Genomic DNA, 24,911 nt, shown 5'->3' on the forward strand with positions numbered 1-24,911 from the left:
TTAGATGCTTATATGGAACTTGTCTGTAACTATTTCTTCATTATAACTATTCTAAAGCACACTATAGAGATGTTTGGAGAGCTGAGATTCAGTGTAACGCCAGAGTGATGTTCCACTTCTTCAGGTAGATTGGAATTAGACACTTTCACAAAGTCTTTACTCCGGTGAGAATTGTGTGTTTGCATGCGTACACGTGTGTGTGATGCGCGTGCGTCCACGAAGACTCGTGTCTTTGTTCCCCGCGTAATGCCGGGTCTGATGTGTGTATGCAAACAAGTCGTCTAGAGGGAGACGTGACAAAAACTCCCTGAAGCCTCCGAGCTCTCTCTTGTTCTCTCGCTTCCTTCTCGTCCTGCGCGCTTTGGGAAGTTCAATCCAAACAAACAGCAGCGCTCGGCTTCCCGCTCAGCAGAGAAATCTATCACCATTTTTGATCTCTGACACTTCTGTGCTGTTTCCTGTAAACTTTTCCTAAACTTTCTTAAAGGAATGGCAAATTAACAGTAAATATTTCAAGTGCCTCAGGCATCGCTGATTTCACAAACATTAGGATTTAGAAAGAACACGCAGCATCGTGATTCAGGAAGAACAGCCCGTGTTAGTAATCAGATTTACCCTCCGAGGTTTTGTTAAATTCTCTCAGATTTATACGGAAATAATTGTGATTAATTCACGGCCCATCTGAGCCGTTCTCAATTTTATTCAAATCAGTTTCTGTCGTTATTGGAATGACTGCATTAAGTTAGGATGTTGTTAAAGCATTTAAATCAGTTGATTAATCAATCAAATAAGAACATTTAAAGCCCCAGGGAAGCTCAATGTGTGGTTGCTTGTTGATTAGGTTAATTTTGGTGTTTTGTGCACACAAAATAAATGAACTGAAGCATCAATAATTGTTGCCCTTCTTCGAATGTCTAATGTTGCTGTGACTAAAAGTGACTGGTTTGGACTGATAATAATATTCTTTACTTTGATACCTCTACTTTCCGAAAACAAATATAACCATAACAACGTATAAATGTTTATATTTAGTCTACTTTCTTCATTTGTTTTGACTCACTTTCTTTAAAACTCAGCAGTCAGGCTGCTTAAAGATGTCTAAAAGCTCGATAGTTAAGTGCGAGTTCTTCACAAGTTGATTATGTTGATTGATAGTTAGGAGCCCTAGCAAAACATACGTACAGTAAGTCTAATCAATTCAGTTTGGGATCAGATTCTGGCTGTTCGCTTTCTGTATATATTTACATCACATTAATGCATTGAAGTGAATCAGAAACCGAACAATTCAGTCATTGTTTACTTTTCTTTCCGTGAAATTTGTCAGTTCCATTTTTCTGTTAATCAGGCTTTAATGCTGAAATGTTACATTCACCTCTGTTTTTTTTTTTTGTTTTTTGTTTTTTTTACCAACTGAGTAGTTGAAGATTAAGGGATTTGCTCATTTATGGTCAAATTTTGTCTTTTTTTTTTTTTTAACTACAAATGTAAGTCACTCTGTATAAAGACATCTACGAAATGACATACGCTTAAATGTAAATGGAATGTAATATAGCATTACTAGACTCTGCGATTAGCATTAGCATTTCTTTAAGACTATTATTTGTTTTACTGTATGTCATGATCCTAATAAATATCTTGGATGAATTCTATCTATATTATCTATATATTTTGATAATATGCTCTCTATATCAGACTTTATGATGAAAGCTGGACCTCCAATTAAAGAAAATAGCTACATTCTTATTTCATCGATTTCAAGCATTTTGATTAATGCTCCCATAAACACATAATGAGGTTTAGGTAATAAAGATTTTTTTTTTAGTTCATCAGCATGTTTTGTTTACATTTGTCGTGACCTTATTTGAAGCCGTCTACTGAGGTTTGCGTAATCTTTTTCCGTCATCCTAAAGGTGGAGTTTAGCCCAGCGTTGTAGCAGCGGTCATGTTTTTGATCATCTTTGGTCACTGGTGAGTTTGTAACAAAAAACAAACAAACCAACAAACAAACTAGCACAGGTTTCATCTGTCCTGACCAAATATTTCTTTCACGATGTTCAATTTTTTGTCAGCAAAAAAATCAGGCCAAAAATATTATTTCTACTGTGAACCCAGTTTTAGTTTTGAGATACTCTTCATTAGAGGTTTTGGAAACTTCTCAGCAGATATTTTTTGATATAATGTTGCAGTAAAGTAGCTAATGCACATTCTTTTACAGCAGGAGTGTGTTGTGTTGTGGCGGGACGTGAGTGTGTTTCGGAGCCCTGCGGACTTCATCTCCCCTTCCAGTGACAGGCAGAGATCCTCCCTGCCTCTGTCTAATTAGAGGATGTAGCCCAGGGCTCACGGCCTGGGAAGACCACCCTCCCTCCCACCATCACTCCCTAAAGAAAGCATTTAATTGGGCTCTTAAGTCCTAGCCTTCATTTTTTTAGGGTTTGTACACACACACACACATATATATATTGTGTGAGTGTATGTGTGTGGGTTAAAGACATTCACATCACCTTGGCTCTCTAAAAGTCATCTCATTTATTTTTGTCTCATGAATCTTGTGATATCAAAAAAAAAAATGTAATACGAGTTTTAATCATGTCAGATATTTTACAGAAAAGCGAGTCATCTCCGTGTAGCGATTTCTCTCTTGTCTCACCTCAGGGTGTGATAACATCACGATTCTTCCTCCATGTTTCTTCTTTATGCAGCGTGTCTCTGGGTTTTTGCCTTTCTCCATCAGTTACGCTCACATTTTTAACGAAAAGTGCACTTTTTCGATGTCACCGCTGAACTTTCTGTGGTTTCATGCCTCCGTCTCTTAGAAAAAAAGTGCTTTAAAATAGCTTTGCTAAATTCAATTAAAATTCCTTTTCCTTTTTTTTAATCTCATCGGTATTATATCCCAATGAGTCTGGATCATTCGTGCGTGAGCCGTTTTTATGATTGCGTGCTGCGTTTTTTGATCGTCAGGCCAAGGCTCCGGCTCTTGTGTGTCCCTTGTGGTTGCGTATTCTTTGATTATGTGTGGTGTTTTATTATTTCTTTCTTTAACATGTGTCAGATCCTGATTATGCCTATATAAGAACTTTATGTCGCTTGGATATTTCTCTGTGATGGCATCTTAGTCCTGATCTTTCCTGCTTGTTCTCTCTCTCTCTCTCTTTTCTCCCTCTCTCCCTCTCTCTCTTGCTATACCTCCCCTATCTTTCTCCCTTAATGAGGCCCCATAATAACACAGCAGTTGTGCAGTTGTTTTGCTTCCTCTGTCAAACAGTGGGACGGCTGCACTGCGAGTTTGCTGGAGCGTTTGCTTGCACTCCTTCGACAGGGTAATGAGTGTCATTTGGAGCAACAAAGCTGTTAAACGATGGCTGTTTGCCGCTGCAGTCATACTTCAAACCTCTCCCAGTGTCGTCGCGCAGACGTTTCAGTGCTTCGGCGTGCATATACAGTAGCTCCCTCTATAGGATCATACACTAAACTGTTCACAGAAGCACAAGGGAGATGTTAGAAGACGGTGCTTCAGAGTCGGGGGTAAGGATAGATCTGGTGTGGAGGCATGGAGAATGTTTAGGAAGGAACAGCAACTTCAGAACAAAAAATATCACAACTGGAACTGTAGAGAAAAATTTAGCCATCAGCATTAAATTACAGAAAAAATGAAATTCTTAATTTGTAGTACTTTTAGTTAGTTTGAAATTAATATGAACCCAAGATCTGAATATTTATTTATTTATTTATTTATTTATTTATTTATTTATTTTTAAAAATACACAAAACATAATAATAAAAATTTATGTAATACACAATACTTTACATTTTAATGTATAACACACACACACACACACACACACACACACACATGTTTGTCCTACATCCTATAGCATTGGATGTATGACAAACTTGTGTCATTGCAAGTATTGATGCAGCTAATTATTGCTAACCAAAAGGAAATACTTTGGCTTTTATTTTATGTTATATTTAGTTTTATTAAAATATAAGCATTATTATTTATTGCCTGAACCAGCTAAATGTCAAGGCTTTCAAACCTCACAGATATGTCTATCCTTGTGGAGACATTTTGTCCCCATTGTGACAGAAAAAAATCATTCCAACATATAAACACATTAAATAGAAAATAAATGAAAATAGCCCAAAAGTAATTTCTCTGAAGTAAGCATGGTCGATATAATTTTAAATGTAATGTTACCCGTTCTTAACATGGTTCACAAAACCAACTATTTAAAAAATGCATAGTCATGCTAGCTAGCTTAACATGTGTTAGCTAGCATCCTGTGATTTATAATGCCACTATTTCCTCAAAATCTTTTATATTGATTAATGCAAGGCAAGGCAAGTTTATTTGTATAGCACATTTCATACACAGAGGTCATTCAAAGGGCTTTACATAGAAATTAGAAAACAGTTTATAAGAGAGGAAAAAAAATGTAAAAATAAGAGACACACGATAAAATCATAATAAAAACAAAGAACAATTAAAGAAAATAAATGTGATTTCAATAAAAACAGTTTAAAATATGTTAAAAAGAATAAAACAGGAGTAAAAGTGATTTGGATAAAAAGTGGAGTCAGTGTTTTAGTAAATGCAGAGTTAAACAGATGTGTTTTTAATCTTGATTTAAAAGTGTCTACTGTTGAAGCACATCTTGTTTTGAGTGAACCCTCAGTATCTCTAACTGACCTGATCCTAATGATCTGAGTAGTCTGCTTGGTTTATATTCAATTAGCATATCTATAATGTATTTCGGTCCTAAGCCATGAAGTGATTTATAAACGAGTAAAAAATTAAGTGTTTTACCGGTAAGCTAAAGCAAGTAAACATACTTCACATTAAGTTTCATTTGTTGATTTCTATTATTAGCTGAAGCCATGCAGCATTATAATATATTATATATAGAGTATTTAATATTATATACAGAATACAGCCATGTGAGGTGTGATGTAGAATCGGGGTAATTAAAAAACAGAAACCCATAATGATATTAAGCAATAACAGTGATTTCAGAGTTTAAGATGATCATATTTTCAGTTATGTGCTTATTCATTATGCTTGATTTATTTGACTTATTAAAATTTAATTTTTGCATGTAGTATGCCTCGAACACGCAATTAGTTCTTGTCACGTTTTAACTCACATTGCTTTCAGTAAAATTGTGTTTTGATCAATTTTAAAGTAAAGTCAGCTTCTAGTTTGGACTTTCTCTCAATCGAAAACTCTCTCTCTCTAACATTAAATTCACAAGATAATTGGTTTCCAAGGAGATTGAGCCTGCCACGGTCAGGGGACGGGGTCAAATCGGCATTTGGCCTGAGATATGTTTATTACTATAGAGAGTGCCCACTTCGAGTTGTTGTTATAGATTTATTCATATATTTCTGCTTTTATTGGAACCAGAGCCAGGCATTAGAAAAAACTGGACTGTGTCCAGTGTGGAGAAGAGATCTGTTTAGTTCAGCTGATTAACACAGTGGAGGCTCAGACACTGAAACTATTACTCATGTTCACTGTTAAACAAAAATGCACAGAAATATTCAACATATACAACATATATTCAACCTTTTTGAAAGTCTCTTCAACCTTAAATCAATTCAATTCAAATTTATGTGTATAGTGTTTTAACAATCGGCATCCTCTCAAGGCAGCTTTACATAACATTAGAAATATTACAAAAAAAATTAACATTATATAAAGCTTAATATTATACGAAGATTCAAGATTAATATTAGACTTATATTTAAATGTGTTTGTATTTATCCCTAATGAACAAGCCTTAGGTGACTGAGGTGAGTGTGGTGAGATAAAACTCCCTTAGATGGAAGAGGAAGAAACCTTGAGAGGAACCAGACTCAAAAGTGAACCTCATCCTCATTTATGTGACACTGGAAACGTAAACTGTTATAAACACTGGAGAGTGTTATTATGAATAATGTCCTTTCTACAGTCAGATACAGTCTGACAATTGTGTATTGATGAGGAGCTTGTTGTTCTCAAACACCACATGGAACTTAGTACCAAAACTCTGAGTAATTTTGCTCTGATTATAAAGTCAATCTACAGTGAAGGGAAAATAAATTTCTGTCAACATATTGATTGATGATCATGGGATTTGTTTCAGTTCTGTAATTTTCAGTCTTATCAGCATGTTCTTCCTGCATTTCCTGTTGGTTTCCTCTTGGTTCTCCGGTTTCTTCCCAGCTCTCAAAAACATGCTGTGTGACAGGTTTCAGATTATAAATTACCCCTAAGTGTGTGAACGTGTGTCTGTGTGGTGTCCTGTGATGGAGCGGTGTCCGAATCAAGGGTGTATTCTTGGCTCACACGCAGTGTTCCTGGGATCGGATGAAGTGTGTGCTGAAGAATCTGACAAAGATGAATTTACTCAGACACCGAAGGTCAGAAAAGAATCAGGGATTCAGATAGATAAATAGATAGATAGATCATAAGGGACCTGACCACGAACCATGTTATACACCTCTTTATTTTTATATCAATGTGGTCCTAATAAAAGCGTTTTAGTACAGTCTTCCCTTCTGGACCGTTGATGAGACATCGTCTGCTTGCCGTTGGTTTAAGGCTGGCATCATCATGTCTTAATTAAAAGTATTGAGCTGGAGTAAGTTTGAGAGTTACTTTAACTCCAGCACTCTTACAGATGGCACTGAGGCTCCAAACTTGCGCACAGACAAGCGAAAGTCCTCTTGGGACTCCCTGACAATAGGAAATTGTGGGCGATGTCATGTTCATGGATTTTTAGTCCAGCTCATATTATATCTAACATCAGAAAAGTCCGGAAAAACAAAGACTGTGGGCTAGCGGTGTGGCACTCTCTCTGGGATTTTTAGACGCAGCACTTTAGTATACTCATGGTCCTTGTGCTGGCGGGTTTTACTTTGCCTATAGCTAACACAAGCGCTCTGAACGGTGAGCTGTGTTCTGTTCTCCAGTCTCTTTGTCCAAATGCTGTTCTTCCCGATCTCTCAGCCGTCGTCTCCTGCCTCCGTTTCCTTTTCTCAGAGCCCCATGAGGCAGTGTGCTAAGAGGCCTTTCTCTCTGGCCATTCCTGAGGTTCAGACTACACAAGAAAGCCCTCTAAAAGCCTTAAGGGGAACTGCACATGGATCAGAATGACTGCTTTAGCCCTGGACATGCTACAGAGTGGAGACAAGAGAGCACTGGTGAATCGCTGCATGTGGTTTGGAGGGTTGATCAGGAAAGCATACTAATTGAAACCTTAACAAACATGTGTTGTTTCACCTCCTAATGGAAAGTGATGGGATATTTTTTTTTATCAAATATTGTCTCACCGATATGTAACGGATTGAATCATGTCAGTGACAGATACACAATATATCAGACACTATTTCATTAGTTACATTTTATGTCTGTTTTAAAATTATTATACAGTAGATTACAAAATAGTTAGGTTTACTAAGTAAGGAAATAAACACTACATGGCATGCTGTTATGGGAAAATAATCAGCGATAAATAATCAGAAATAGAGTTAACTGAAATTATACACAGTATTATTTCTATTTATTACTATTTATCATTGATTTGTTTCTCAGTTATCAATTATATACGGAAAATAAAGTAAGTTGATTATATCCATAACAGCATGGAGTATTTTATCCTCTTAAGGTATACCTCAACAATTTGTCAACGATTACTAGTTTTTAGCAATTAAAGAAAAATGTAGCTACTTTTAATTTTAATAAGGAAAGTGGTAACTCAGTGGTTAAGATGTTGGACTAACGATTAAATGGTTGGGAGTTCAAATGCCAAGTACACAATTCTGCTACTCCTAGGCCCCTGAGAAAGGCCCTTAACCCTCAATTGCTCAACTGTAAATGTGGTAAATGTATGCTGCTCTGTATAAATGCCAAAGTTGTAATTACATATGTCGAAACAAGTTGGTTCCTTATTGCACAAAGAACCATCTGATTTTTATTTTCAGGGCAGTGTTGGCTCAAGAGGTTAAGGTTAAGGGTTAAGGGTTGTTGATCAGAAACTTGGGGTTCAAACCCCTGTACCACCAAGCTGCCACTGTTGGACCCCTGAACAAGGCCCTTAATTCTCTCCACTCCGGAGGCACTGCATCATCACTGTCTCTGTGCTTGTCCAAAATTGGAATATGTGTAGAAATTGGAATGTGTAGTCAACTTTTGGGAGCCTCTGTATTGTGATATGTGCCCATATGGAAAACCACAAAAGTACCTGGAACCATGAGTGAGCAAGTGTTATGTTTATTGGCAAGGCTAATTATTACCAATTACAACATCCTCTAGTACAACATTGTTGTTGTCTATGCCAGATTGATTTTTTATACAATACATAAGTCAGAATTAGTTGAAGTTCTGTAAATTTTATTCTGAGTTGGAACAGTTGAAGAACAAAAACCTTAAAGATAGCCTGGAGCTCATTTTAGTCCTCTCCCAAGTGGCTAAGAAGCAAAACATTCACCTCTCGCCATGTCCTATAAACCCAGCCGGCCGATCCATCGCCCAACCGTATCGATAAACACCAGAGAAATGGGAGCCGCCAAAACCAACGATCTCTTAATAAATCAACAGCAGCTTCCCAGCCATGTACTCTTTTTCTTTACTCTCTCTCTCTCTCTCTCTCTCTCTCTCTCTCTCTCTCTCTCTCTCTCTCTCTCAACACACTTCCGACAAATTGCACCTGTTTGCTTTGGCCCTAAGTGAACTGCTGATTGACTTTTGCAGTTTTGTAGTTTTTTTTTCTTCACCCAAACCTCCAGCCATGACCCCCAAAAGCCAACCACATCAACACACTTGAATAAAATGATGCAATGGTGTGAAAAGAAACCAGTGACTGAGGAATATTGGCGGAAAAGAAATAGATGAGTAAAGTAGTAGAGTTTTTGTGGAGTTTTGACTGCTGGAGTTTAACAGTGTCAGATAAAAATCCGGATGTGAACTTTAGAGAACTTATATCACTTATTAACTTATATAAAGAAGACACTGAAAACCAGAAATCATGCTTAAATCATAGCAGTGACGGAGAACATGGTCAGGGAGAACATGAGGACAGGGTGAGGAAGAGCATGGTGAGGGAGAATGTGGTGAAGAAGAACATGATGAAGAAGAAAATGGGAACATGATGAGGGAGAGCATAGTGAAAAAAAATAGTGAAGAAGAACATGGGGACATGGTGAGGGAGAGCATGGCGAAGAAGAACATAGTGTGCGAGAATGTGGTGAAGGAGAACATAATGTTGGAGAACACAGTAAGGGAGAATGCAATATGACAGTATATGGTGAGGGAGAACATGGTTCCGGAGAAATTGTGGTGAAAGACTACTGTGAAGGGAACATGAAAAAGAAGAACATGGTGATGAAGAACACAGTGAGGAAGTACATGGTAATGGATAATGGCATGAGATAATCCATGATTGAGAATGCAGTGCTGGAGAACATCTGTTATATCCTGCCATAATTCAGTCATTGTGCGATTATTTGCATTTCACACACAAACACACACAGAAGTCTTTGGAACAAATCCATTGAAGTACATATGAAATTGTGGGTCTTTTAATATAACATGTAAATATGAGATTATTGTTTAATATAAAATGAGTTGCCTTTGGAAACTGCATTGTGAATTATCAGTGATTGTGTAGGTGCGAATGCATATGCAAGGACCGTGCTGCCTTCATTGTGTTAGGTTTCTCGCTGCGGTATTGATTTGTTTCTGTCTCTAGGCCATGCCGTGTCTCTGTAGATAGTAATTTGGAGTGGGTGTAATAATATGCTCTTCTGAATTGAATCCGCCATGTTTACACACTCGCCATATATTCATTATGAGAACAGCTGACGGAATGAGCGCAACACACACGCCGGTATTTAGATTTTTAATACAGATAATAATTGAGATGCTCGGAGCGAGACCGGTGCTGTCGTTCGATCTAGCCAAAGCACACGGGGTATCTTCAGACGCAGAGGCAGGCTTTGTCTTTTCCCTTTTGTCTTTCTTCCTCTGTTTTCTTTTTTTCCCCTTCTCTCCAGCCTGCATGGCTGCCAGTGAAGTCGTTTAACACTGTCCTTGAGAATGCCTGAAGAGTGAGAGAGAGAAAGAGAGCGAGAGAGAGAGAGAGCTCGTCACATGTTTAAAGGAAGAGGTAGACCACTGCTCCCCCATGAGGCTTTATTTTCCCCTTTAATAGCTGTTGCAAGCCCTACATTATATCCAAGGAGCCGCATCCCTTTGGGGTCTTGGCATGCACTTCACACACACACACACACACACACACACACACACACACACACACACACACACACACACACACAGCAACAAATGCCTGTACACAAAAATGCAGGCAGACACTCACACACCTACACACACTCTTCTTTCTCTTTGTCCCTCCCCTTTCGATCTCTCTCTGTCTCTCTCTCTCACACACACACATACACACATACACGTTCTTTCCCTCAACCTCAAACCCCCACCCCCCACACGCCACAAACACCTCAGCACACACTCGCTCAGTCACTTTGCGGTGCCGCGTGTCAATATCCTGCCATTTGAAGCCCCAGGCCGCTGAGGCAGGGGAGCTGCCGACAAGCAGGGCTGATGGGTAATGGACCGCATTCATTAAGGAAGCTGCAGCTCTGCTCCTTCCTTCTTCCATCAGGGGAGGAGGTGAAGGAGGAGGAGGAGGTTTGGGGTGGGGGGGGTGCGTGTGGTCTCAGGAGAAACTCTCTTCCCCCCTCCTTTGGTTTCTCACTGCCTCTGTCGGTAAATGTCTGTCTCAGTCACTCAGAGTGGAATGAAAGTGAGAGTTTGAACACTGCCACGTTCACACACTGACTGTTTTTCCCCTTACCCCTGCCCCTGGCATCAAAACTTCTTATTACCCTGCCTGTCCCGGCATCATTGCGTCCTGCACAGACGGTTTTTTTATGTCAGCAGGGGAAAATGGAAGTGTGAGGTGGATTTAGGGATGAAGGTGAATAAACCAAGATTGTGCTTGTCAGCATGAAGCTGAAGAGACCATGAAGGTGAAAGCCACATTAGGTTTTATGTACTTCACTTATTTCTACTTAAATCAGCCTTCCATGTTTTTTTTTGTTTTTTTTTTTGCAAGAATAGACAGAGCAATACTTTTAAACCTTGTATTTATAGATTTATTAACAACTAAATTGTCTCATCCATTCATCTCATTATAACCCAACAGAAACCATGAATATTCAGTTAGCAGTCTGTGTTTTATAAGATATGTGCAATTACAATCACAATCTAAACTACACATGCGCTTTATTAGCAATTTAACAACAAATCTGAGGTAAATGTTAACATTCTATATTGTTTCCATATCTTTAAATTGTCCATATAAAACACATGACAGATTTATGCTAGCTAGCTAATTTGTATCTCCTCTTTATGGCACATGTTGCATAACAACCGTGTTCTCAAAAATTCAACTACATGAATCGAGAGTGTAAAAAGTAGTTAGAGAGAAGTTAGCGGGCGAGTGAGTGTTCGTTCAGTGTAATTTCATAAGTATGAAGTATTTTCTTTGTAACTTAGCAACAAATCTGAGGAAAATCTTTATAGTCAACATTAATTTGTTGAAAAAAGACCTGATTGTACCTTCTCTGGTCTGCATACGTAATTTTATAGCTGCAACAGTGCTCTCACGTGTGCATATTGTTATATTAACATTTACTGTGTAATTTTAATTTACAAGTATAAAGTAATTAGATTCATATAAAAACATCAGAGAGAATGGAAATGTTAATGTAGCATCGTTTTATGTCTTGTTTCACTTAAATGCCACTTAAATGTCTGAATGTATAAAATGTATGACTTATTGGCCTAGCTGTATGCTATGCTATGCAGAGGTGGGAGTAAGTCACACATGTGCAAGTCACAAGTAAGTCTCAAGTCATGAATGTCAAGTCAAAGTCAAGTCGAGTCTTTTTTTAATATTTGTCAAGCAAGTCTCAAGTCTCAAATTTGCGACTTAAGTCTGACTCGAGTCAAGTCGAGTCCCTCATCTCTGAGTCATTTAACTTAAGTCCGAGTCAAGTCTCAAGTCATGAATGTCGAGTCAAAGTCAAGTCGAGTCTTTTTTTAATATTTGTCAAGCAAGTCTCAAGTCTCAAATTTGCGACTTAAGTCTGACTCGAGTCAAGTCATATGACTCGAGTCCCCCATCTCTGATGCTGTATTAACAAACTAGCTGTATGCTAGCTAGTATGTATGTAAAAATGAGTGTGTTAGTATCTTTGAAGACTCATAAAGTCTTTTCTTGTTAATTTTCCAACATATCTGAGGTAAATGTTGAATTTTTTTTTCAGTCACATCAGCTGTATTAGTTGATGTCAACTAGCAACAATGTTTGAACAATCCACGTTCGAACAATTTAACCAGCAGATCCAGTATTGTACATCAATCTTGTTACATCAAAGAAACAAAGCCACATTTTGCTCTGATGTTTAGTCCTCAATATTGTTTTTTCTGCATTTTGTTTGGTACTAATAAGGCTACCTAGTGACAGGTGTACTTAATCCGTGCCAGTTCGAGGCATCCAAGGTCGCATTTTAGAGCGAGCACAGCAAGTGGGGCATGTAGTTTGCATTAAAGGGATTAGCAGTCACTTCAAAAGATGACCTGGATTCAGCCCACCAGGGACACCAGTTGCACTGCCCCCCCGGTCCACACTTCCCGTCACAGAAGCTCCCTTCGTGTTGCACCGCTCCCTCGCCACTACCCATATCTCCTTTGTGTGCATGTGCTTTTGTTAGTGCACACAGGTGTATCTGGATTTTTAATTTTTTTTTTGCTATTTGTGTGTCTTTGTGTATACACTTAATGTGTGTTTTCTCTGAAGATTGTTTCCTTGTGTTTTGCCGCTTTTGATTTTCCCCAACTATTTGATTTCATGCCTCAATAATTCCGAATAGATCCGAGGGTAAACAAAACACGTAATTTGCATGCAGTTACCTCTGCTGATAAATCTAAAGGTATTTTTGTTTTGAATTGTTTTTTTTTTTGTTTTGTTTTGTTTTTCAATTCAAATTAAAATTTCTCTTTGGTTGTGCATATTAAAATCTGATACCAAAGCGAAGACAGGAAGGGAAGAAAAATCAATAAGAAATGAACAGTAAGAGCCTAATCATTTGGAGGTAACAAATGACCCAGCCTTTACTGTTCATTTCACATTGATTTTTCATTTTCAGAGTCCACTGTTTTTCACTCTGGACCATTTGGACTCCACATTATAGTCACTGCCTGGATTAAGTACCATAGTGTCTGTATTTAATACAGTTTTTTTCAACACCACTGAGCATCCTGGTTCAGTGAAAGCATGCAAGGATTCGACTCAGATTGGATGTATTAATTAACGGTGATCATCAGCTGGCGTTTATGTGCCATTGTCAGAAAACAAAACCCAAGAAATTATGATGTTATTCACCTCATTCTGTTTGTATGAGAAAGACACAGCTCCTGGCTGGTTGTCATGGCCACAGCCATCGATCCCTGGGCGTTTGCGTTCGGATTGAGACGTCTGCATTTGAGGGGGTTTGACAGCTCTAGCACGTCACCTGCTATGTTTCAGTGCTTTCTACCATACCTGCTGCCGCACAGGGCCTAGCTCTATCGATCCTCATGCAAATTCAGCTCCATTCTCAACTAATTGGATTTAGATAATGGAAACGCCAAATATGTCTGTCAGACACATTTTCTTATTCGGCATTGTTCCTTCGATTAACGAGTCTGGATGGATGACGTACACACACTCTGATTCCTGTTGTATGAAAGGAACAGAAAAACAATACAGGAGCATTATTCAGGTGAATAAAAAACAAAGAGTAAAGCTTTTTGGAGGAGGATAACCTGATATACGCTGATGAGACATGTGCTAGTATGTGATGCTAAAAGAACTATCCAGTTAATATCTGAGGCAGTAAAAGGAAACAAAGCATATAGCATAAAATTTGCAATAATAAAATATCTCTTCTTTTCTCTTTTTCCTCTTTTGCAGAATCACACCCTGAGCCAGCACAGCAGCAGCTAACTAGGAAGATCAACTCAATCTAAAGAGTCTCATCAACCACATCCAGACTACAATATACCAGTCATCGTGATCCTTTGGTCGACTTTGCACTGAAATTTTTTATTTCAAAAATTTCAGTTAAAAAAAAAAATTTGATGTTGCTACATTGTTAATCCAGTATGTTTGTAAATACTGTTCTTTCTGTCTTGCTGTTCGTCAGCTCTTCATTCTTGCGGTTGCCATTGTACATATTGTTTGTCAAGGAAAAACAGAAAGTATTAAACTTTGTTTAAAAACTGTTCTGAACGGACAGATCTTCAGCCAGAGACATTTGACGTCAGGTGGACGATTTTCTAACGGCTGATACACATCCGGTTGTCTGTGATGCACCCTCTCGAGCCGTGGGATGAAATGCCTGATCACCAGCATGGCCTGAGCAAAACTTTTTACAAAAACTACACACCTCAGCTGAAATATGTGGAGTATATTGTATATCACAAATGTTCTGAAAGAAAAAAAAAACAATAGAAGGGATACTTGATATATGCAAAAACAAAGACAAAGTGTTAAAAGAAATATTGAAAGACTCTTTGGGTTGGCAGGGATTCACAGATGGGACCCATTCCTCATTCACCCTCCCTCTGGATGAGAAACTGCTCTCCACACTTGTACATTTCAGTTATTAATGTTTACCCCTCACCTGACGGCTGGATATGACTGGAGATGTCCTTTCTTTGTTTTATTTTTTTTTTGTCAGACATCCAATGGGGAATAAATGTATCCTCTGTTTCGGGTGTATTCTGGCTGCTATCACTTGATTATATGGTGAGGTTCTGGTCAGGAAAAAAAAAGGAAACAAAAAAAGCAAGGAAAAAAAAAACAGTATTTCTACCCTTCGTCCACGAGTAAGCCGAGCTCAGTCATTTCTTTCGCTATGCTATTGTTCTATTCATGCTGTGAGACATGGTAATCTGTACAGTATTCTCATGGATCTCTGGTATATGCCAGTTTGGAATTAGTCGAACCTGAAATGCACTTTTGTATAACACTCCATACTTTCATGGATGTTCATGTTCGAAAGGCGTTGACAAGTGACTGTCATTTCAGCCACAAGACTTTGGGAAATTAAACTTTTAACAAGGGTGACAACTTCTGGTGTTAATGGGGGGAAAAATGTTATATACAAATATTAACCGGGGTCTGAATTTGCTAGACCTCTTTTTTGTGTTCTCATGTGATGAAAACATTAAAAAAAAAACATTAAAATTGTATGAAGATAACTAGTGGCTTGATGATCTGTGTGTGTAAATCAGATTGCTTTATATAATCTGCATTTTATTTATTTACTGCATTTATATAATTACTGCATTCAGAATATATATATATATATATATATATATATATATATATATATATATATATATATATATATATATTGTCGCTGTCGGGCGGAATCCTCGTATCTCCAAAACCATTATTTTTCAGGAAATTAAAAAAACGCCGTATTTTTTTGAGTTATTAAACATTGTGTCGTTAAAGTTGTTATTATACCTTATATTGCTATCATATACTGTTGTGTACCAACATTAACACAACATTTTCACAAAGTCACGTTTTATCGGAGATAAACGCGACTCTTAACCTTGAGGAGAAATATTCCGCGCAGCTCTCCCGCGGAGTGAAGAAGAGGTGGAGTTACGAGATTTCTCAGACAGTTGAAGTGTCCAGTGGAGTTTTTGCGCTCAAGCTGTTTTCAAGACTTTAGATTGGTTAATAACTTGTAAAAATAACAGACCCACGTGGGGATTGACCAATAGCATCGATATGTGAAAAAATATGAAATTGACAAAATTTGGACATACGAGATTTCCGCCCGACAGCGATGATATATATATATATATATATATATATATATATATATATATATATATATATATATATATATACATACTGAAACTGTATATATGTGATTTTTGCATATTTCAAATAATTGGTCATGTCCACATGTTTACATGTTTCCATAATCCATGAGAAAGTAGCTCACAATGCAATTCGGTTCAATTCTATACAATTCAATTCCTTCCGCTAGTAGGCCTTATAAAATATTGGCCTTATGGGAGTCATTGAAAAGCAATGTGTAAAACGTGGGAGGACTCATCATAGATCGCATGCTTTTCTGAGAGTAGGAGGTAAAAGAGCAAAAATTGTTTCTCAACGATATACTCGTACCCAATATAATATAAAATGCATAATTTCTCTTCTTGCTCCAAATGTATTTACACAAGGCACAATTTGTTATGATAACCAAGTGAAGTGGTATGATGATACACTAGCATATTGTACAGAACACCTACTATCTACCACTGACAACACTGAAGGATAGTATTTCTAGATTGGACAGGCTTGGGATTTTACAGATTGTATTTTATATCTGTCAGGTAAGGATTGCTGAAATGGATGACAGCGTAGTTTGAAGTTCTAGTGAAGAAACTGGCAGACAAATCCAAAACATAGACCAAATACATAATCCAAAAACAAGCAGAGGTCAGGATCAGTAGGATCAGCGGGTCAGCAAATGTCAACAATAGGGTAAAATCCAGATCACAAGGAAGAAGAAAACAATGTCAGAACCAGGATAACGGTCCACAAGAAGGCAGGCAGATACACATTGAACAATACTTCACAGCTAGTAATCATTTGTGTGGTCTTTATTTAACATGTGGTGATTGTGTACAGTTGTCTGCAGTTAGTCTGTGGATGTTAGGGTATGTAGTCTTGGGTAGCCATGTGTGTTTTGGAAAACATAGTTGGTCATGGGTGCTGGAGATCCTGACAGAAACTTATTGTATAAAACACAAATATACCAAGCTGCATGGACAAATAAGAATATGGACGGTGATCTCTGAATTATTAAGCCCAAACCTACTGTATGATAACAAGGAAGCTCTCCCGAGACATGTCTTTTTAAACTAATGCCCCATGCAGGCAATTTGCAGCTGCTGGCTAGGGTCCCTAACAAGTAAAAAAGAAGAGTGGTAAAATTTGAAAGCTTCTTCTTATCCTCTTAATTTATAGGTAAATTCCCTTGACTCACTATGCAACGTTGTTTCTACGTTCAACATGTGTCCGTCAGCTGCTTTACATAGTAGTTATTTAGCAAATTGTTGATAGCAAAAAGTTTGCCAACCTCACTGAGCACTGTTGTGTTAATGGAGCCAAGCACTAAGGAAAATTTCAGACACCATACCAGAAAGTCCTTGCATCAGCTAGTGGGCAGTAAGTCCAAAACATTCCTATATCACTCCAGTGTGGCAAACCCAGGACTGCCAACCAGCAAGCCTTGGAAGGTTTAGTGAGTCTCTGTGAAAACAGTCAGATTCTTGGGATCTGGTTGTTTATGAACATGAGATAGTAGAATCATGCTAAAGAGATATTCTTTCAGTGAACCACTCCAGCACTGTTCCATTTCGAAAACCACTTTCAACTTGTGTCCCTCAGCTGTCTTACATAAACAAAATACTTGGCCAACCTTACTGTGCATTAGGGTCCAGAAACACTGTGGTGTTCCATTCATGGGTACCAGGCACTTGGGAAAACCTTGCCAAAGTCCCTCACTTAGCTTTAGGCAAATAAGTCCCTGACTCAGCTACAGGGATGTTCCTGTGGCACTCCCAGGTGGCAGAACCAGGTCCAGAGGACAGTCAACTGGCAAGACTGGGAAGGATCAGTGAGGCTAAATGGAAATAGTCGATATCCTGGGATCAGGTTGTTGCGAACTTTAGGTTGCACTTTAACAGGTTAAGCACAGTTATTTGTTGGTTGTTAACCCTCTGGAGTCTGAGGGTATTTTTAGGGCCTGGAGAAGTTTTGTCATACCCTGACATTTGTGCTTTTTTCAGTTACTTATAAAGACATAAATGGCTAAAGTCTAATATCACTGTAATCAGCACAAACTGGACTACAATAATATGTGAGCAGTATGTATGTACATGATTGTGTTTTTGAGAAAACAATGTTTATGCGTGGTTAGTGAAAAATGAAATATTTTACATCACTTGAATAATGCCATAAAACACATACAGAACATCGGTTCACAAGACTTTTGAGAACTGGATCTTGTAGCCTAGAGTTTTTGTTTCAAAATTATGTGAAAATCATCTTGTTTACTCGCTCACAGAAAACAATATATTGATTTAAACTTTCTAAGACACTTTTTGTTTGTAATGGGCATATGCGAGTCCTTCATGTCATTTCATGTCAGGTTTTCTCTGTCATGCAGCGGTTTCTATCATTATAACTGGTAATTTACAAGATACGCTTGATTTTTTTAATCTTGCAGGGGAATTAATTTAATTTGTTTCTTCATTAAAGCTCTATTTACACGTGACATGCTCAGACATTACAGGTTTAATTTACTTACAATACTTGAACTGCTTCTGTACTGTTATGTACCACTTAACACCCTCATTTTGACGCGTAAACATATAAACTGATATGATTAAAATCAGAATTCCATAAATAGTATGTAATGTTCAAGGGTGCTACACAGTTTCCTGACAGTCTATCACTTCATTTAGCCTCTTTGTTCTCAGTCCCAGTGGTTATAGATGGCACTAACACAGCTAAAACTCAAGACAATCTGGGAATGCCAGCTGTTTCCCCTCTATCTGTGATATGGGATTTGCTTTCTTTGTCATTGTCTATTTTCATTCTGCATAGACACAGGTTTACAGAATAAACATTCAGTATATGTAGACAAGAGACTACTGTACGTGTGGTGCACAAGATGTTAAATATAATATATAGGGTGCATTGGAGGGTTAAACTGATTTGCAACCCAGATGTGCATCTCATTGTGTTAAGAGAAATTGAGCATCTTAGTTTTAAAACCGTCCCTTTGCTGGTAACTACTGGTGCACTGATTTATTGATACTGGCCCTGCAGAGATTACATGTCATTACTCATCACCCAGTTGTAGCTAAATGGAACGTATCTCTTTGAAATAAAGAGTTAAAGAGGCATCAGATACCTCACAGAGCTCGCCGCACATCTGTGATGCAGACAGTCTGTTAGAAGTTAGCCGAATGCCTGAGCACACATCGGAAATGTTACAGTCCATCTCTCCCAGTTTAACCATTAAACTGAATGTGCGTTTGGCAGTGACATAGTTAGCGACTAACGTTGCCAGGCACTTTTAATAAGCTTCAAGGGTATTCAGAGGCATCCAGTTCTTCGTGTTTGCCAACGGCATCCTGGCCCACTTCATCCATTCCATTAAAGCGGGTGGTGGCCTCCTGCTCGTGTTTGTGATTTAATTAAATGTGCTCGCGGAGGCGAGAGCAGGACCGTTGCAATGTCTGTCGCCTGAGCATGTGCATGGGAGACAGTGGCCTGTCTCGCCGCTTCCCAAAAACAAGGGGTTTGAGGGGGATTTTCTGGCACGTGCCGTCACACAGGGCCATGTCAGCCTGCAGAGAAGCATCTGAACAGATCTACAAATCAAAAGCTGGAGGCAGAAAGCATGGACTGGATACATGGTCTATGCCAATTTTGGGTAGCTGCGATGCCCTACAGACTTACCTGAATGTCACTGAAAATCCTTTTGAAGGCTAATGAGATCTCTATCATGATTAGAGAGACAGACAAGGAGAAAATGTGAGCAGGACTGTCAGTGAATTTATTGACTCATTAATCCATAACATGCGTCCACTCACCACGAATTTAGTAAAATAAGAAGATATGACACTATTCATAATGCCTCCATAGAGGTTGTATTCTCCCGGTATAATCATTATACATTCACAGTAAGAAGGATTTCATAAGGGTTCTAAGTAAAACACTCTCTGATAGGGAAACACTTTTTTTAGGGATCTGTAGAGATTCTTATGGGTTTCCCTAGTGGGCCAAATGAAAAAAAAAAAGCTTAAGGGAGGTAGATGGATTCTTTTTATGTTATTGTTATTCAGTTACTGAAAGTGTTATTCAGCTTCAAGGCTAAATCACCAAAGGCACTTTTTCCATTGTCCTGGAATCTGTCCTGGTCCTCTTTTTTTGTGCAGTTTTAAATTTATAAGACAACATCACAGTGTGATTTGAATCAGCAAAATCAAATCGGTTCCAACATTAAAATTCTGCTGGTCTGGAAACAAGGATTAGTACCATTAGAGCCTTGGGTGTGGTATTACTCACTCTCACTCTCTCATTTTCTACCGCTTATCCGAACTACCTCGGGTCACGGGGAGCCTGTGCCTATCTCAGGCGTCATCGGACATCGAGGCAGGATGGTGTGGTATTAAATCACCAAAAATAACTATTTTACCGGCAATTGCAACAATAGGTAAATAACACTGCTAATGCTAATGTTGACATGGATACCATGTTTCAGTTAATCAGCAAAACACCAATACTGATAAAACCAGTAAAAAAAAAATAGTAATCCTTAAAAATAAAATCCTTTTTAGGAACACACACCTTAATTTGTCTGTGATGACATTCGTTTAGTGGTTAATTGACAGTAACTTTGTCCAGCAGAACCAACTGTATGACCCATTAAGTATTAGATGTTGGCTAGATACTAGCATATTTTATTTGGTTGCATGCATTATGTACCTTGAACCTGCTGTAATGATAAATGTTGTTCTATGGTCATCCTAGGACACCTCATAGGATGGGCTTCTTTTTGAGTGAGTCATTTTTTTAGCAATGTTTTCCCTTTGCACTGTCACATCTGGTTTGCTCATTAGGGATCGAAATCTACTTCTGGATTTCTGGAACTATAAAAAAAAAATCTATCATGAAAGCTGAATTGAGACAGAGCCCTTTCAGTTTTTTTTTTCAACCCAGCACTCATCACCACAGGCACAGATCAAAACCTGGGTCTAAACTCTGCAAGGCCACACAGAAGTTCTGCAGAGGTTTAAGTGTAGTGGAACGTCCTCAGCAGGCACAAAAAAGAAACACAAGAATAAGTTTCAGGTGATAATTGGAGGGAAAAAAGCCCAGAACTGTGAATATCGCCTTCAGGTCCTGGAGGAGTTTCAGAGAAACTTGGCAGTGGTAAGCACATCCACCCCCACACATTACTACAAATACACCAGATAACAAGTACATTGAGTTTCACATGCAATGTGCAGCAAATGCACTGTACACTGCCAAACTTTAAATGCCTCTGGATCACATTGTTCTCGCACTCCTTCTCTGATGCCGACCACTTTTAAGCCCCCAGGTCCTGCCCGGACGACTAATTATCTTTCCGCTGGTGAACTACGCTGCCTGAGGGGTGAGTCGCCCTCTAGCACCAGCTTCACGGTCTATCACTATCACACTATCCAGTTGACTCAAGCTCTAGAACAGGTGTGTTTTTTCCCCGCTCCATACAGGATCCAGCAGGAAGTGATGGAATGCGATTCATACTTGTCAGGGTGAAAGGTGCTTTAAATCCCATTAGAGTTTGCAGTGTGAGTAGAGTCAGTAACAGAGCGAGGAAATGATCTGCACAGAGGGGAAGTACTGATGAAATGCGAGAGCCAAGTGTACAGAAAAGACAAACTTTAATCTTTATCTTTGACTCGATGGCCTAAACTTCAAAGAAGTGATAAATAACACACAATTATTACAATTTTTTCACTCAAACCCTTTGCCAAAAGCATTAAATAATTGGCAGAAAAACACAAAATGATAAGGCCGCATATACAGAAATCTATTTCCTAATTCTATTCAACTCTTTCCTGTTTCTGTGGCATATGCATATATAGTCTATCATCATAGAAGACTTGTTTTCAATAGAGATGGCTGTTGATATACACAATGTATTCATTGAGCAGCTAAAAGTCATAGCAATTCATTATATATTTCATTCATTCATTCAATCATTTATTTATTTAGTCATTCGTATTAAGAATGGACCAAGAAGTGGATTTGAGCATGTCATGTTCAAGTCAAAATCAGTGCTTAACTACATTCCCCATTAGCCCCAAGCATATCACAGGACCCTGTCACATGCCTTACTGTGCACTCACACCTGTTCTGTGTTTTCCCTAATCAGCACCTCCTCTTAAGTTCTGGTTGCTGTATCCCTCATTATCAAGCTTCTGATTATTGCTTTGCCTACCCTATGAATGCAAACAATCGATCGTATTATATATCTTATGTTTGTGCCAGAGAAATACTTTAAAGACTTATTAATCATTAACAATTTTGAAAAACTGTTTAAACTCTGGGGGGGGGCACGGTGGCTTAGTGGTTAGCACGTTCGCCTCACACCTCCAGGGTTGTGGGTTCGATTCCCGCCTCCACCTTGTGGAGTTTGCATGTTCTCCCCGTGCCTCGGGGGTTTCCTCCGGGTACTCCAGTTTCCTCCCCCGGTCCAAAGACATGCATGGTAGGTTGATTGGCATCTCTGGAAAAATAGTGTGTGATTGCGTGAGTGAATGAGTGTGTGTGTGTGTGCCCTGCGATGGGTTGGCACTCTGTCCAGGGTGTATCCTGCCTTGATGCCCGATGACGCCTGAGATAGGCACAGGCTCCCCGTGACCCAAGTTAGTTCGGATAAGCGGTAGAAAATGAGTGAGTGAGTGAATGTTTAAACTCTATCTAACCAGTTCTAGTCTGCTATTTATTTAGCATTGCAGTGGTCATCATTGGTGTTTGTTAGCGAAACATAGCTAGCTAGGTCATATCATCAGCTATCTGTTTAGCATTTTATCTTTAATGAATGATTTGTAAAAGTAGTAAATAAACATTGGTGTAAGATTGACGTTTTTATATACATCTTTTACGGACAGGGGCTGTCACAACAGTTGCCTACAGCCTGGAGAACTAGCTAGCTCAATGCTGGAATAAGAACATTATTCTTGAGAACCTTTTGAAACAACGATCACCGGAAGACATCCGGCAAATAAAAATGGATTCTGAAATCTCCTTGTTTTTGCAGTGTGTTCAGAAAGTTAACCATAGAAATTAACTGACCTAGACGTCAACTGATGAATCAGCTTTTTTTCTGGCCTATGATGCTAATTGGTCACTTTCTTGTTATTATTACTGCTGCTTCATTATGTTCTTCATTCCATCTCATCCAAAATGTGTAAACTCATCATTGAGGCCTGAAATATTTTCAAACACAGTAGACTTAATGAGGAGGAAAAAGAAAAAGGCAGATGACCTCAATCAGACAGGTAATTTAGTCATTTCCCAACACAGATTCAACTAATTATGAGGCATTGAATTAGTTGCACTCTAATGCATTGACTTCCTAAAGTAAAAAAAAAGTCTGTTTGTAGGCACCTTAAACGGGTCAAATTATAGCTTCAAAACAAGTAAGGAAGATTGAATTATGGGTATATTTGAAAACATTATTATAAACCATCTAAAAATGTCTGATTTCACCTCATAGCTAACATGTACTGATTATTAAAACCTGTCACCTAAAAGAGAGTAGTTTCAATTTGTAGTTTCTTCCTTGTCATTCTGAAGAAAAATGTCCTTTTGCATGCTCATTAGCACTCTAGATTTAAACCCTGATTTCAATAAATCTGCTTTGTGACAACACCTGAATTCAAAAGCACTTGCACAAATGAAATGTAATTAAACTGAGCTGAAGTGAATTCTAAAAGCAGGCTTGTTGTTTTCCCGTTCTTAAGCCAACTGTCTTTGTAGCCGCATCGTCACTGAGCTGAATAGAAAAGGAAGCCTGACAGGAATCCTGTTTAGGATACCACGTTATTTCTTTCTTCTTTACATTTCTAAGTGACGTGACATATGGCTAAGTACGGTGACCCATACTCAGAATTCGTTCTCTGCGTTTAACCCATCCAAAGTGCACACAGACAGCAGTGAACACACACACTCCGTGAACACACACCTGGAGCAGTGGGCAGCCATTACCCGGGGAGCAGTTGGGAGGTTCGGTGCCTTGCTCGAGGGCACCTCAGTCGTGGTATTGCCGGCCCGAGACTCGAACCTACAACCCTAGGGTTAGGAGTCAAACTATCTAACCATTAGGCCACCATTTTAAAGACAACCAGACCCGTTTAATTCATAACAGTTAGCTAGCTATCTTAAGCTTTTATTCTTAAGCTTTTATTCTTTTTAACATATTTTAAACTGTTTTTATCAAATTCACATTTATTTTTTTTAATTGTTCTTTGTTTTTATTATCATTTTATCGTGTGTCTCTTATCTTTACATATTTTTTTTTCTCTCTTACAGTATAAACTGTTTTCTAATTTCTATGTAAAGCACTTTGAATGACCTCTGTGTATGAAATGTGCTATACAAATAAACTTGCCTTGCCTTGCCTAACTATTCTTTAACCAAATAAGCTTTAGCTTGCTAACACACCAGCTAGCTAGTGGCTAGGCACATTAGCTAACTAGCTAATTCAATTTAATCGTGACCTAAGATAACATATAAGCACAAATGTATAGAATATCTGTTTAACAACAAACAAAGTCAGCGATACACAAAATAATCAATACACTTACATTTGCTAGCTGTCTGTTACTTCTCACAAGAATTCGAAAAACTAGTAATTTATGATTAAGACATGTGCAATGCTGACTTCCACAAAAGTTACCTCAGAGGACAGGATTTATCTCTAGAGCATGCTAACGCTAGTTAATATTACTGCTGGAGCTGCAGGAGCTTAAGCTTTTTTAATTTGACCATACTAAATGTAAAATGTAAAGAATGTGCACGACACGTTTCTTGTTAAAATTTACAGAGGATTTTTTAGGTCTGAATGGATTTATTTTATTGAGTATTTGTACCTTTAATCACAATTTTATTAATTGCACAGAATACTGCAACACATTTGCTTATCCAAATTTGTAGTTATTTCAAGTAGGAACAAGGTATTTTTTAAGTATTAAGTATTTT

At 38.3% G+C, this 24,911-nt stretch overlaps 1 protein-coding gene across 8 annotated transcripts in view; it reads left to right on the forward strand.

The window, feature by feature from the left end:
• LOC132848959 (zinc finger protein 521) overlaps positions 1–15,316 on the forward strand; it is a 137,473-nt gene extending 122,157 nt beyond the window's left edge. For all 8 annotated transcript variants that reach the window (XM_060875078.1, XM_060875079.1, XM_060875075.1 and 5 more), the window contains one exon: positions 14,025–15,316. In XM_060875078.1, coding sequence (XP_060731061.1) covers positions 14,025–14,057 — 33 coding nt within the window. In that variant the 3' untranslated portion in view covers positions 14,058–15,316. The remainder of the gene's footprint in view (positions 1–14,024) is intronic.
• Positions 15,317–24,911: the final 9,595 nt, after the last annotated feature.

Source organism: Tachysurus vachellii, chromosome 7 (assembly GCF_030014155.1).
Source record: "Tachysurus vachellii isolate PV-2020 chromosome 7, HZAU_Pvac_v1, whole genome shotgun sequence".
Classification (NCBI taxonomy): Eukaryota; Metazoa; Chordata; class Actinopteri; order Siluriformes; family Bagridae; genus Tachysurus; species Tachysurus vachellii.